Genomic DNA, 13,661 nt, shown 5'->3' with positions numbered 1-13,661 from the left:
TAGCATAAAGACTAGAATCCACCATCTACACTAGCCAGCATTTTTTCATCTAAACCAACAACATGTGGGATGCAGAAAACAAGCCTTACTCTTTAGGGTCAAAGTCTTGTTCTGTGTACATCCAGCTGTCTGCACCAACCTCCTCACTTTTACTTTGGTGGAGCATAGTAATGATTGTCACATTTCCTGGATTGAAAGAAAAAAAAAAAAAAAAAAAAAAAAACGGAGGTGGAGGTAATCCAGTGTTTGGTCTGAGTGGTCAGTTTTAAATCAGCATGCCTGTGAGCTAAGAAAACATTGTCTGCCTTTGCAACGTAACAAATTGGAAAACCAATCATTTTCAGCACAAAGATAAGCTAATTCGGAGCCGTAGAACAGTTTAATCTATATTTGGGAACATTCAATACCGTCTCCCCTCGCAAGAAACAAGAAACAATGAATCCTGAGATAATCTATAATGTCACACAGTTGTAAAGCTTAATCATGGAGGCGAAGAGAGAGAGAGAGAGAGAGAGAGAGAGAGAGATGGTGTGATCATTGTTCCATGAAGTCTATTTTCTAGGTGAGCAGATATCCGTCTTTCAGCCTTCCCGTGGGATTCTTCCCAACTATCCTCGAGAGCCGAACAATAATGTTGCCCTGTCTGGTGAATGTGGGTGTTCTTGTATTTCCTGTATCCTGGCAAGGACACCGGGATAAAGGGAGAATCCTCCCCCTGAATGGGACCATTTTAAGCCTCCAGCTCAGGTTAAGAATTATTTCTCCACATAGTAAATACAGTAAGTGTAGGTGGTGGCTTTGAATGCAGGTGGAGAAGCTTATAGAGATAAACACATCAGCATTTGTGTACTGTACATGCAAACACACATCCGCATTTATTAATCGCTTGTACACACTCTTCTATGTCTACTTCCATGTTTTTCTGCTTACTGCATTTCATGTTTGACCCCCCCCCTTTTTTTTCTCTGAAGGTTAATTCTTATTCTTATTCTTCTTTTTCCTCCTTCCTTGGTTGCTACGTCCTTCCTTCCTCTCCTCTTCTCCTCCCTCCTGATGGGATGTGGCTGTTTCTTTTGGCAGATTGGCAATATGAGGGTAAGAACTATCTCCTTTCTCTTCCTCTGTTAACAGTGTGTTCAGTCACTTTGCTAGTTTATTAACCCCTGCTAACCCTGCCGAGATGGTTGTAGGAGGTTACGCCCGTCATTATCGGTGAAAACATAGATCTACCAAGCTTTTATTCTTCACTACATATGTGTCATCCTCACAGCATTTTATTTTTACTTTTTCAAAAAATCACATATTGTTGTTTTTCTTTTTGTCTCTGTCTTGAAAAAGAGTCTCTGTCCAGTCCATCATCATTTTCTTTTGTCTGGATTTATTTTGTGTCCCCTCATTTTTTTTATTCCTTCCTTTAACCCCTTACGCCTCACTCCTTTTCTCCACTCCTCCCCTATTTTCACCTTCACTCTTTTCAGTTCTTTGTTGTTGCCTCTCTTAACCATTCTCCATCTCTGATACACATACACACAGGTGTATCTATATATGTGTATATATATATATACACATGCTATAAACACACACACACATATATATATATATATATATATATATATGTGTGTGTGTGTGTGTGTATAGCATGTATAGTGCTGTGCAAAGTTCAATTCCATTTCAAAAGTTAAACTTACAGAGTGATTGCAGCAGCCACTTATCTTTAAAGGGGAAAAAAGCCATTTAAAAACATTTCCTTTGAAATACTTACATTACTGAAGTGAAATCATCCATACGCTTCACAATGACATTTTACATTTCAAGCTTTTATAAAATGGATATAAAGAAGCAAATCCTCAGACTGTATCAATGCTAACTATTTTACTTTTTCACTCTCCCAGAATGTAAACTGTCTCGGTCAGGTCCTCCTGCTACCATCGTTGCCATAGACGAAGAGAGCCCCAACGGTAAAGTGTTCATTTCTTTTACTTCTTCATTCTTTACTTCATTCTGAGTTGGTTTAAAGATTTCTGTCACCTCAGACAAGACAAAGGAACACTTTGTTGGAATTGAAATTTTTAAGATAATCATCACCTTTTTTATGATACGTTAAACAAACATTGCTAGATGATCTTGACCTTTTCAGCAGCTGCTGATTGGCATGGCAGGTACCTTACACTCATTCATATTCATTAGGTCTGTGCGAGCGGAGTCTGATCCCTGTTGCAGAGGATAAGACATCAGGTCATTCAATTTCAGCTACATCACTGTGTATTAACGTAAACAACAGAAAGATAGGAGTTTCTCTGCGTCTCTCTCTATGGGTGCATGCTTGTGTTACATAATGTTGCCATTCATAAAACTGCTTGCTTAAAGGAATAGTATGACATTTTGGGAAATGCTTATTTGCTCTGTTGCTGTGAGCTGTAGTGGAAAATCTATACCATTCTTTGTGTAAATGTGAAGCTACAGATAGCAGTCGGTTAGCTTAGCTTAGCATAAAGTCTGGAAAAACATGAGGGAAACCGCTAGCCTCACTCTGTCCAAAGACAACGAGAGCCACCCTAAAGCTCACTAATTAATGTGCTGTATTTCGTTTGTTTAATCCGTACCTGGAGTCTCTACTGGTTGCCTGACAGGAAGTCACTACCTACAACCAAAAAGTGGTCCCACACACTATATCCTGTTGATCCAAAAATCACACTTCAGTTTTTGTACAGATTGAATAAATGAGAAGTTTTGTCTTTGAGATTAACTGTTTTCCCTTTGTTTTATTTTTTTTCAAAGCAAACCTAAGTCCAAGTTATGTTTTTTCATTTGTTTTTTTCAATTTATAAATGGTTATTTTGGTTTCCTAGACCTTGATGTTGGCAAGCAGTTGTTTTGCAAAGAAATATTTGACAGTATCGGGGTATTGGATGCTGGACATTTGTTGGACCTAATTTGAATATTTGAGATACATAACTATTTTCTCTTCTCTTCTCTTCTCAACCACCTGACAAAACAAAAATAAGGCTGCCAGAGTTTTCGGACACCTTTTATCTAAACACCAAAGGAAATATCCTCCGTGTGTTTTGTAAGCTCCCACTGTATAAGCTAATTATCGGCTTCTGGTTTTGATGGCTGTGCCATTTAGACTGTTTGGAGGAATATAACCAGGCACACAATCCCAGAGTCTGTTCAGAGCTGTTTAAATGGAGGCTTGTGTGTGTGCGTATGAACAGATTGTTTTGACAAGTCCAGAGGAGATATCACATTTTAATAGATGAGTTTAATCCTTACTTTAATCACAAGTAAATGGAGTTGTATATTGGCCTGGAGGGAGGCCACCAAATCTGATGGGGGAAGGTGAAATGTACACAGACAAGTTGGTCTGCATGGTTAAATCACACTCTTATCCTCAGCCCATAGACTACTGTACAGAAACAGTGACCTATCATAAAGTTTGCCATGTCTTTTCAGCAAGGTTTTAAATAGTGAGACCTGATCAGAGTAATCCTAACGGACATAAAAAGAGATTAGCATAGCAACACCAGACAGAGAGGAGAGCAGTGTCTTCCATCTACCCTGCTGGCATGTCTGTATGTGTTATTGATGGCTTCATCATTATGCAGCTATCCATCCTCTAATTCCTCCTGTTCTCCATTTTTACTGTGTTCTTCTGTTCCCTTGGTATACATATCAGTCTTGTACTAGTAATTACATGTAAGACTTTGTTTTGCATTTCCCCCTTGCCACCCATGTTGGCCGTCCATGACAATAAACTACAAGATTTATTTGTTATTTACAATATGTATGATGTTAATTGCTCAAGGAAACCTCAGAGGTAATTATTTACTTTCTTCCTCCAGAGAATGTTCTTTTTTTAATATTTCAGTGTGTTTGTTTGAATTAAATCACTTAGGCTACATGAATGCAACATGCATTTTATTATATGTAGTATTCTCTCTCTTACTCTGCAGCAGGTTAAAACCTTTTTAACTCATCACATGTTCTATTTGATTTATATTCTAGTATATTTGAAGAGAATAGTGAGTGTCAAAAGAAAAGATTGAATTGTTTCATCTATATTTTTATTAGTCTTTTTTTTCTCTAAGAACATGTAGAGGAGAGTGCAGTGTTTTTTCAGCCCCGAGTAGAGTCTGCAGGTCATACTCTCAGTCTGCAGGTAATGTACAACCTCTGCATAACAGAGGGTTGAGCAATAGCCTGTATGTAGCCTGAGAGGCGAAACCCAGGGCGATATAAAGTCAGTAAATAACTGCTGCGGTTAAGCTTATTCCTGCGAGGCACACACAGTATAAGGCATCCCAGATAAGCATATCAACACCCTTATCACCCCCTCTTTTGGCTCATCTGGATTACAACAGATGGACATATTGTTCAGAGAGATTTAAGTGGATTATCCAGATGAAGCTGTACAGGTGAGGAGAGAAAAAAATGTCCCACCCCCCAGTGGAAATTACACCCTAGCATTGAAACATTGTTGTTCAGCTGCAAAATAGTTAGGTTTGTTTCAATTCAAGATATCACACTGGAAGTTTGTGTTCATAAAGAAATATATTTGGTTGTGAAATTGTATTATCTGTTAAATAGACTCTAGAAAGAGAGGCCTGTTATAGTGAAAGCTAGGGCAGCGACAATGTGCGCGCGTGTTGCCATATGTGTGCATACACATGCGTGCGTTTATTTCTCCGTCTTATTGTGTCTAACAACAATGCATGTGTGCCTCATGCTTCGCCTGATTGTGTGTTGATGTGTTTGGGCCTGTTCGAGCACTAATCCTTCTAACAGGGTTGTCGAAGAATAATTTAGTATTGGAATGGTTTGTATGCGTAATGCCATGTATTGCTCTGTGGCTGTGAAATAGTGTTACAGATTTAATAGAAAATCTAGCTGTAGGGGTGGTGTTAGCAAAAGAGAGAGAGAGACTTGAGGAATGAAAGGGGGGGGGGCAACATACAAGTGAGCGATTTTTTTCTAGCCCAGGGAAATGTCATAAAAGAAGATAATATTAAAATTAGGAGTGTGATTTTAATAATATCTAGTAAAAGGGTGATTAGAATGAGTGGATATGTGTGGGAATGGGAGAGTGGGACACACAGACAGGCACACACATACAGCACACGCACAGAACGACACACACATTTAGCAAAGAGCCATCAGTATCTCCAGTTCAGCAGGGGTCTTCACAAACATAACATAATATAATATAATGTGCACAATAACATTTCCCTGATGCGTTACATGTATCATTTAGCAGACAATGTCCACACTAGTGACCCAGTAGATGTGTCGCCAGCAAGGCACTACTGCTTGTTCTGTGCACATAAAAACATTTACTTAATTTCTCTCCCACTCGATAAAACGGAAAGACTACATTTACAATGCTAGTGTGTGTGTTGTAAGAAGATTGTTGCAACTAGGATGTGTTGTCAATAGCAAGAGCTAAGACAGAATAAGCCATTTATTTAGTTTTTTGTCCTTCAATTGCCGACTTTCCTTCCTTTCAACCCTCTGGAGGTACCGGTGACAAGAAATGCCTGTGAGCTCTTCCAAGTGAGTTGAGATTGGTGACACAGGTGTCACAGAAAGTAAATGCAGCATGACAGAAGGGTGGTATCCAAACACAGTGATATAGCTGTAAATTAAACATAGGTAAAAGAGTATAAAACCTTCAATTACAGAGGAATCCGGGTCAAAAGTGCGAGTAACTAAGCTGCCATTACTCATTTTTAAACCTGTTCAATCCAGCTGCAATATGTGAAAAGACACGGAATACAACCAGGAGATCCTGTAGAACCTGTTACATGTTGAAAATAGAGCCATTAAAAAGGCCATTGAAAAAATGGTTCATCTCTAAAACACTTCAATGGAATTTAAACAGAATGCTTGGCGTCCTTTTACCTGCATATCACCAAAACTGTTCTGTGTTCTGTTATCAGCTGCTTCAGCAATAAACTTTACCAGGAAAAAAAAAAAGAATCCACAAGCCTTTGCTCCATGAAATTAACTTTAATTCGTCTCCATTACATCCTCACAATTGCATCCTGAGCAGAATGCCGACAATGGGCCGACTCAGGACCGCTAAAGACCGGTGTCTGCTTGCAGGGTGCAGCTGATTTTTCCCGAGCTGAGCTGTAATTGCTAAGATTATACTTTTTACAATTTCATGGTTTCAGATTTTTATTAAACTGTGTATTTAATCTTACAATGCATGAAATTAATGCAGTGAAATTTTGTTGATTTATAATCAGAAGCTAGCAAGTGATGCTGGCTGCGGGTTGTACTTTCCACCCAGATTGCGGAGGTTGAGAAAAATTGCTTATTTCTGTTATGTTTTTTTTTTTTTTTTTTTTCCAAAGCAAGTGTCATAACCAATTTCAAACTAGTGTTTTGAGACGGATTAACTTCCACATTAGGATACCTTAATTTGTCGGAGGGAGAAAACTGCCAACCGTGGTTAACCCAAACATCTTTACCCTCAATGTCAGTGTAAATGTGTTCGGTTCCACTCAGTTATGGCGGCGTTGCTTAGGTCCACAACACTCACACCAGCAAGCAAATTTATCAGAAGAGAAAACAAACACCAATATAAACATAAATGAGTAAAAACAACTTTGGTTTGGTTTTTCTATGTTTAACATATTCTAGATAACATTCATTTGTTTAAAATCGTCCCTTCAGACTGTATACTCTGTCGTTGAATTATCTCAGGATAAACAGTTTACATTCACTCCTTCTGTTCTCCCATCTATCTACGGTTGTTCGCCCTGAATCCCTTTTTCCTTCCCTCGCCAAGAGCTGAAGTAGCAGGCAGATATAATGATTACTTTTCAGTCCATAGCTCGTACCTGACTGACACCCAAACGGTGTCTCCACATTCAGTTAAGCTAATGTCCTGTAAAAATTCTATTAATGCGCCGCCACAATGCTCATATTCTCTCTATTCTCTCCTAATATCCCCTTTATTCTTTATTTCTATCACCCTTTCATTCAGCCCGCTCTTTCTCGCCTCACTTTCCTCTGCTATTTTTCTCATTCTTCTCACTGTCTAATTGCTCGTTTTGCCTCTTTTTCCTCTGACAATCTTGATGTTGCTGCAACCACACTCATGGCTTCATGCAGGTTCTGCCTGTACGCTTTAACACATGGGTCAATTTAATCAGGTGCTGCCGAGTGCGGTATTCAGTCACACATCCTATAAAGTGAGGTCACTGTGAAAAGAGCCCATTTATATTAGACCTTCTATGGAATTAAATTAGATACAGATCAGTTACACAAGGTGTAGGCACTTTCTCTCTCCTTCTTCTTTACCTGCACTTTGTTTTTTTACTCATTTTGCAAGACAGCAGCAGAAAAACCCAAGGAGAGATAGCAAGGAATGAATTTCCCCTAATGAATTCCATTTTCTATCCCATTTTTCATATAAAGAAACCAATTTCATTAAATTTCCCCGTTTATTTAACATCAGCGAATCACAGCGAGGCATTTGACACGGTTTCCATGGTAGCACAGAAGGCCATGACCCAATTTTATGTCTGGCAGATCAGATATGAGATAGTTCAGAGTGTGTGTGTCTGTGCGTGTGTGTGTTTATATTGTTGAATGTGTGCAGATGTAGGGAAAATATGATTTTCAAGCAAACACACACACACACACACACACACACACACACACACACACACACACACACACACACACACACACGTATGTACACATGCCCACACACAAGCAAGCAAACACAATCCAGCCTGCTGCCTCACTTTTCTGTTTCTCCAAATCTCTGCCTTTATCTCTCATTTCTAACTTTTCTCATCCTGACTATTCTCTCTCTCTCTCTCTCTCTCTCTCTCTCTCTCTCTCTCTCTCTCTCTCTCTCTCTCTCTCTCTCTCTCTCTCTCTCTCTCTCTCTCTCTCTCTCTCTCTCTCTCTCTCTCTCTCTCTCTCTCTCTCTCTCTCTCTCTCTCTCTCTCTCTATCTATCTCACTCCCTCACTCCCTCACTAGTTTGTGGGTTCATTGGTGATAGTGACACAGAACAAGCTTTTGGCTCTTTCTCCACTTACATTCTAATGTTTTACACAAATTAACACACACGTGCACACAGAAAACTATATCATAGGCTGAAAACCTGCAATGCTTACTAATATGCTGAAGGACGGTTTTGTGCTGTCTCCCTCTCACACACACACGCACATACAATAGTTTTTTTTATTTTTTTATTAATAATTCAGTGTGCAGGACCCAGTAATGGGTCTCTTATGATTTGGAGCTGCACAGAGTCAAGCGGTTAAACTTTTTGTTTCTCTAGTGTTTTTTTCCCCTACCTCACCTGTTATAATCGTTTCCAGTAAACTTAAAAAAATGACAGGTAAAAGCTGCGCATTTCATACATTAGTTTATGAAAGCGATTATACATATGAGTGAATGTGTGAATTTTAGTAGATAAAAAGACTTAAAACCAACACCAAAGTGCCACTTGACATCTGTAAAATAGATTCAATCACAGCTTTGGCTTTAGTGTAATGTTTTAATATTGAGATACAAATGCAAATGGTTGAAAACTTTTGCCACGTTTTGCAGCAGTTCGCGGTTTTCAATGACACTGTCAATAAAGCCAATGAAGTCAAGCAATAAAGTCAGGAAGTATCTTTGAAACTCAGATGTTTATCTGATTCTCCGGCTGCTTTTTCTTTCTTCTTTTGAAACTTCTTTGACCCCCTCGTCCTTCTCCAATACAACTCCTCCTGGCTTTGTATTGATCGAGAGATATGTATCGCTTGAAAATATACAGCTGACAGTTTCCATTCAAATTATGTCTCGTCTCCCTGTTTGTATTTCCGTCTCTCTCTCTCTCTCTCTTTCTCTGTCTTTCAATATTCCCCTCGTTCCCTCGCTTCACTGGCCACAGTTGACTGTGTTAAATGACTCAGGTTTTCTTCCATCTGTACCGTCTGTCTTATTAAAATGTTTACTTTTATTTATTCTGAAGGTTTTTTTTTTTTTGTGAAAATCATGCAGATGAAAATGTCATTTCTTGGCAGACCAGCTCTCTCTCTCTCTCTCTCTTTCTCTGAAATGTTGATTTTATTTTGTATTTCATTTATTGTATTCCAGTTATTGCATCCCATGTATTGATATAGAGAAGGCAAACAGATTAGCCTCCATATCTGGTCTAGCTTACTTGATTTAATTTTACTGAAATCCACATGCTTTTTACTCTCTCTCTTTTACTGTTTGTGTTGCTTTTCCATCTAATTGCCCTTGACCTCAGCTACAACCTACACATAATTTTGAGGTATATACTTATACTCCTGAACTTGAAGAGGAGCAGAGAGTTCTCTTTGGACTCTGTTTTCTTTTCTTTTACTAATAAAGTTCAATCTCGGACCAAACCATTTATCTCTCTATTGAATCATCATCTCTGTTTCATCTCTGGAACTCTGGGCTTTGTGTCTTTCTATCTAACTGTTAGGTTAATGCAGTTACTTTTACTTTGTTCCCAGGAACGTTATTGGTGGAGAACATGCAGATAAATGGCGTGGCAGAGGGTCCGGATCGTACCATCTCTCTTTCTCTAAGGGATAACCACGACTACTGGGTGATTCTTGACTCCTCCAAACAAGCCCTTTACCTCAACAGCACCGGACGGGTTCTGGATAGAGATGTGAGGCAACAGAACTATTTTATTTTAGTCTCGCCTTAGCTCATACTGTACTCATTCTTTGTTCTGTCAGTTTTACTCATTAATACTATTTTGTTCTGCTTGGTTTAGCTCCTTAGTCTGAGATAGAGATAGAAAGTGAAATCCTAATGAATCTGGTGTCCCTAATCACACAGGCACAGGTCCCGCTGCCGATTCTAAAACTATGACCACATGTAACGTCATGCTGTTTCAACAGATGAATACAATACTTCTTTATTTCTTTGGTTCTTGTTTATCTTTTTTTCACTTGACTACAGATGATAAATATGGTGGAAGCAAATTTCCATTTTTTCACTTTTTCCAGCATTTGCTGTTGTGAGAATCTGAATCAGCCTCCTGCTGTTTTGCTCTGTAAAGTAATCCAGCAGATGTTTTTCAATTTCTCATTTGGCACAAAAAGTATAATACAAGAAGCTGGCAGTCGTCTGCGTGTTAGTTTCATTTATTTTCTTTTACTTTCTAGTAAATTATTTATTAACCTGTATGACTACTGTACCTTTAAAATTCTAATAATCTCTACCTGTCTCTCTGCTTCTCTCTGTCCCAGCCCCCCTCATATATTCAGTCCATTGTGGTTCAGGTTCAGTGCACCAACGAGCTGATAGGCACGGTGATCTTACATGAGGTCCGCATCGTTGTTCGAGACCGCAACGACAATGCGCCACGTTTCCAGCAGCCAAGATACTATGTAGCCGTCAGTGAGGTAAAACACAAAATCACACACACACACACACACACACACACACACACACACACACACAAACAGTGTTTTTAGCCGTGCTGCTCTTCGGGGGCCACGTGTTACATGCTGCTCCCTAAAAATGTAGCCTGGCAGTGGTGGACAATGCAACGTGTTTTAAATAAAAACCCCATTAAGCAGTATTGTACATGGCATTTTGCTGTCAGACTAAAGGCAGAAAGCTGAGTTTTTGGGCAGCTGTGGAAAGGATCTAAATCTGTTATTCGGAGGCTTCCAGAATAGTCTTTACAATGCCAGTCGCACAGTTAGTGCGTCCTCCCATGAGGCAGGGAGGCAGAATTTAACTAGAAGAGGTTCAAACTTAAACTGGACAAGGATACATGTAGCCTACTGCCAGCACAGGCAGACCCAGTAGAATATCTTATTATACACTCTTCCACAGCCTGTCCAATTCAATCTTCTCAAACTCTCTCTTTTCCTTTCTTGGCCTCTCCTCTGTTTTCGCAGCTTTCCTCCCTCCCCCACCCACCCCTTACTTCCATGCCCCTTCACAACTTCCTGCTCTTCATTATGTCACCTACCCTCAACCTCCCCACCTTTCCTCTGCCACACTCTATATATTTCTGGTTTCCTTTCCTCCTCCTCCTCCTCCAACCCACCACCTCTTACAGCGCTCCAGTTTCTCGTTACTCCTACTAAAATGATTCCTTTAGTTCACTTCAATGACCGCCATACAATTTAGGAGCTGCATCGTAAAAAAGAAAAAAAAAAGATTTAAAATATGATTCCTCTGCCAGGCCAAGGTAAATGTAGTCAGTTTGGTGGCAATAATTTAAGAAAAAAGTGAATAAATTTATTCCGATGTTGGCAATAATTTAAAAGCAGGAGCAGATTTATTCATATATGAGTGCAAGTCTGCTCATTAGGCAGACAGCTATTGTCTGATTCACTTCTGTTGCCCCCAGAACTCCCACCACCTAATGCAGTAAATTTAATATTGAGAGAGTGATTCAGGAGTTCATCCAGCTTTATCCACATTAAACCTGCTTTTAGTTGTCTATAACTAAGCATTTTTAAGTGCAAGAAAGTTAGGCAGACAGATTATGACACACAGAGAGGCAATATGGTTATTTATGAGAATGTCTAGGACACAATTTATGAGCTCACTGTGAAAGTTCTCGGGTACAAGGTGATCCCTGTGGCTGATTTCATGAGCTGGAGCCAGTGCCTGAGTGTGGAGTTGTTTCATTAGAGCCGTATCCAAAAGTGACAGCGTAAGACGTTCTGAAGACCATTGTTAAATCAGTGGGAGGCAGAGATAACCCCGTTGAGGGAAATGATGTAACAAATCACTGGTGCAGCAGCTAAATTAAACTTAATCTCAAATGTTTCTCGTGCTGTCTGGAGATTAGACTTCTGTTTTGACACCTAATCACAGATCCCAAGGCACATGGCTGAAAAAATACAGCACAGCAATTTATGCTTGGCAAAGTTGTTCCTTTCATGTGCTGTGGAAAGTGTTTAACTCTCAGACTGAGAATTTCTCTCAGAAAAACTTAAATCAAACTGAACATCTTTCTGAATATCAAGCATCTCTTTTGGCTACTAGAAAGTGAGTCACTATATCTTGTTGCACATGTGCAAATTGAAATGAAGAAATGAAAGTCAGAGTTATGGTAAACAAAGGCCAATGTGGCATTTATAATGTGTACTGTATGGACATTTAAGCTACTGAAAACATGTCATGTACACTAGGTATATTATACATACTACATACATGCAGTCAAGACCATAGGTATTCGGACAGCTTCAGCACATTCTATTTGAAGTAAAATAATGGACATAACATTAAAGTGCCAGTCGATATATTACAATGTTGAAATAAAACTGTAAAATATATGGTATAGCCCTTTTAACACATACCTTGCAACCAAATTGCAAGGGTTCAAAAGTAATTGGACATTTGGCCACTAAATGCCCAAGAGCTCACATGTGGCGTAGAGTTGATTGATAGTTGAGAGTTTCCATTTAGATTAAAGTGGAGTTGTCTGAGGAGTGAAGCGGTTGACCATGCAAGAGAAGGAGATAATAAGAAGGTTAAAAAAAGCAACAAAGCATCTATCAAAGAGATGTCAAAGGTAGTTGATTTGTCAAAATCAACACTTGGGTACATTCTATTAAAATCAAGTGAGCACAGAAAAACTATAATGTGACAAATGACCTGGTAGGTGTGTTGTGGGTGAGCAGAAAAATCATTTGCTTGGTGAGGAAAAACCCCTTTATGACTGCACAGCAAGTCAAGAATGCTCTGCAGGATGTTAGGCGAACATGTTTCCCTCATAGTGATCGAGAGAAGACTTCATGACTACAACCTAAACGGATTCACCACAAGATGCAAAGCCTTGGTAAACCTCAGAAAGGCCAGGCTGCAGTTCAGAAAAACACACACAAAAAAAGTCATGGAACAAAGTTCTATGGACTGATGAAACAAAAATCAACCTCTATGTGTGGAAAAGCTCATGGAGCAAAGCCGCCACCTCATCTGTCAGACATGGCGGTGGTTATGGATTGGACATTTATGGCTGCCAGTGGAACAGGCACACTGGCATTTATTTATGATTTCACTGCTGATGGAAGCAATAGGATGAATGTACAGGTGTACAGGGGCATTTAGAGCACTCCGATTCAGAGAAATCCATCAAAACACATTGGACAACGTTTATTTATTCAGCAGGACAATGATCATAAACATACGGCCAAAGCAGCCAAAGAGCTTCTCAGGGTGATGACATGGAATATCCTCGACTGGCCGAGTCAGTCATTGGATCTCTAATAAAACTGAGCTGCATTCCACCTGATGAAGATCAGACCAAACGCAGAGATTCAAAGTCAAAGACTTAAGGCAATCATTCACTGCAAACGATTTTCCACAAAATATTAAATATGTTTGACTTCATCTGTCCAGTTACTTTTCAACCCATACATTTTTCAGCACTATGTGTTAAAAGGTCTATAGTTCCCTCACAGTTCTTTTTATATTGATGTAAACCTGCTCAAATTATAGCTTAGACTCGGCACTCTAATGTAATATCAATTATTCTATGTCAGAGTGAATGTATTGCCGCAAAAAACCTGAAGAACAAAAAAAAAATGTATGACTGTACTTATGGTCTAGACTGTATATAGTCCTGACAACTTTCCAAAATATATCATGTTTTCTTTTTTCATCTACAAGTTTAGTTTGTTTCAACCTGAAATAAAC

At 39.2% G+C, this 13,661-nt stretch overlaps 1 protein-coding gene across 1 annotated transcript in view; it reads left to right on the top strand.

Moving 5' to 3' along the window:
• Positions 1-1,058: 1,058 nt before the first annotated feature.
• Positions 1,059-13,661, top strand: part of LOC111219615 (protocadherin-15-like) — a 131,866-nt gene continuing 119,263 nt past the window's right edge. The window contains exons 1-4 of the mRNA XM_022742330.1: positions 1,059-1,095; positions 1,893-1,958; positions 9,500-9,660; positions 10,247-10,402. Of these exons, the coding sequence (XP_022598051.1) occupies positions 1,059-1,095; positions 1,893-1,958; positions 9,500-9,660; positions 10,247-10,402 (420 nt within the window). The remainder of the gene's footprint in view (positions 1,096-1,892; positions 1,959-9,499; positions 9,661-10,246; positions 10,403-13,661) is intronic.

Source organism: Seriola dumerili, unplaced genomic scaffold (assembly GCF_002260705.1).
Source record: "Seriola dumerili isolate Sdu_G_001 unplaced genomic scaffold, Sdu_1.0 BDQW01000068.1, whole genome shotgun sequence".
Classification (NCBI taxonomy): domain Eukaryota; kingdom Metazoa; phylum Chordata; class Actinopteri; order Carangiformes; family Carangidae; genus Seriola; species Seriola dumerili.
Note: the sequence above shows the minus strand (reverse complement) of the source record. Positions and strands in the feature narration are given on the sequence as shown.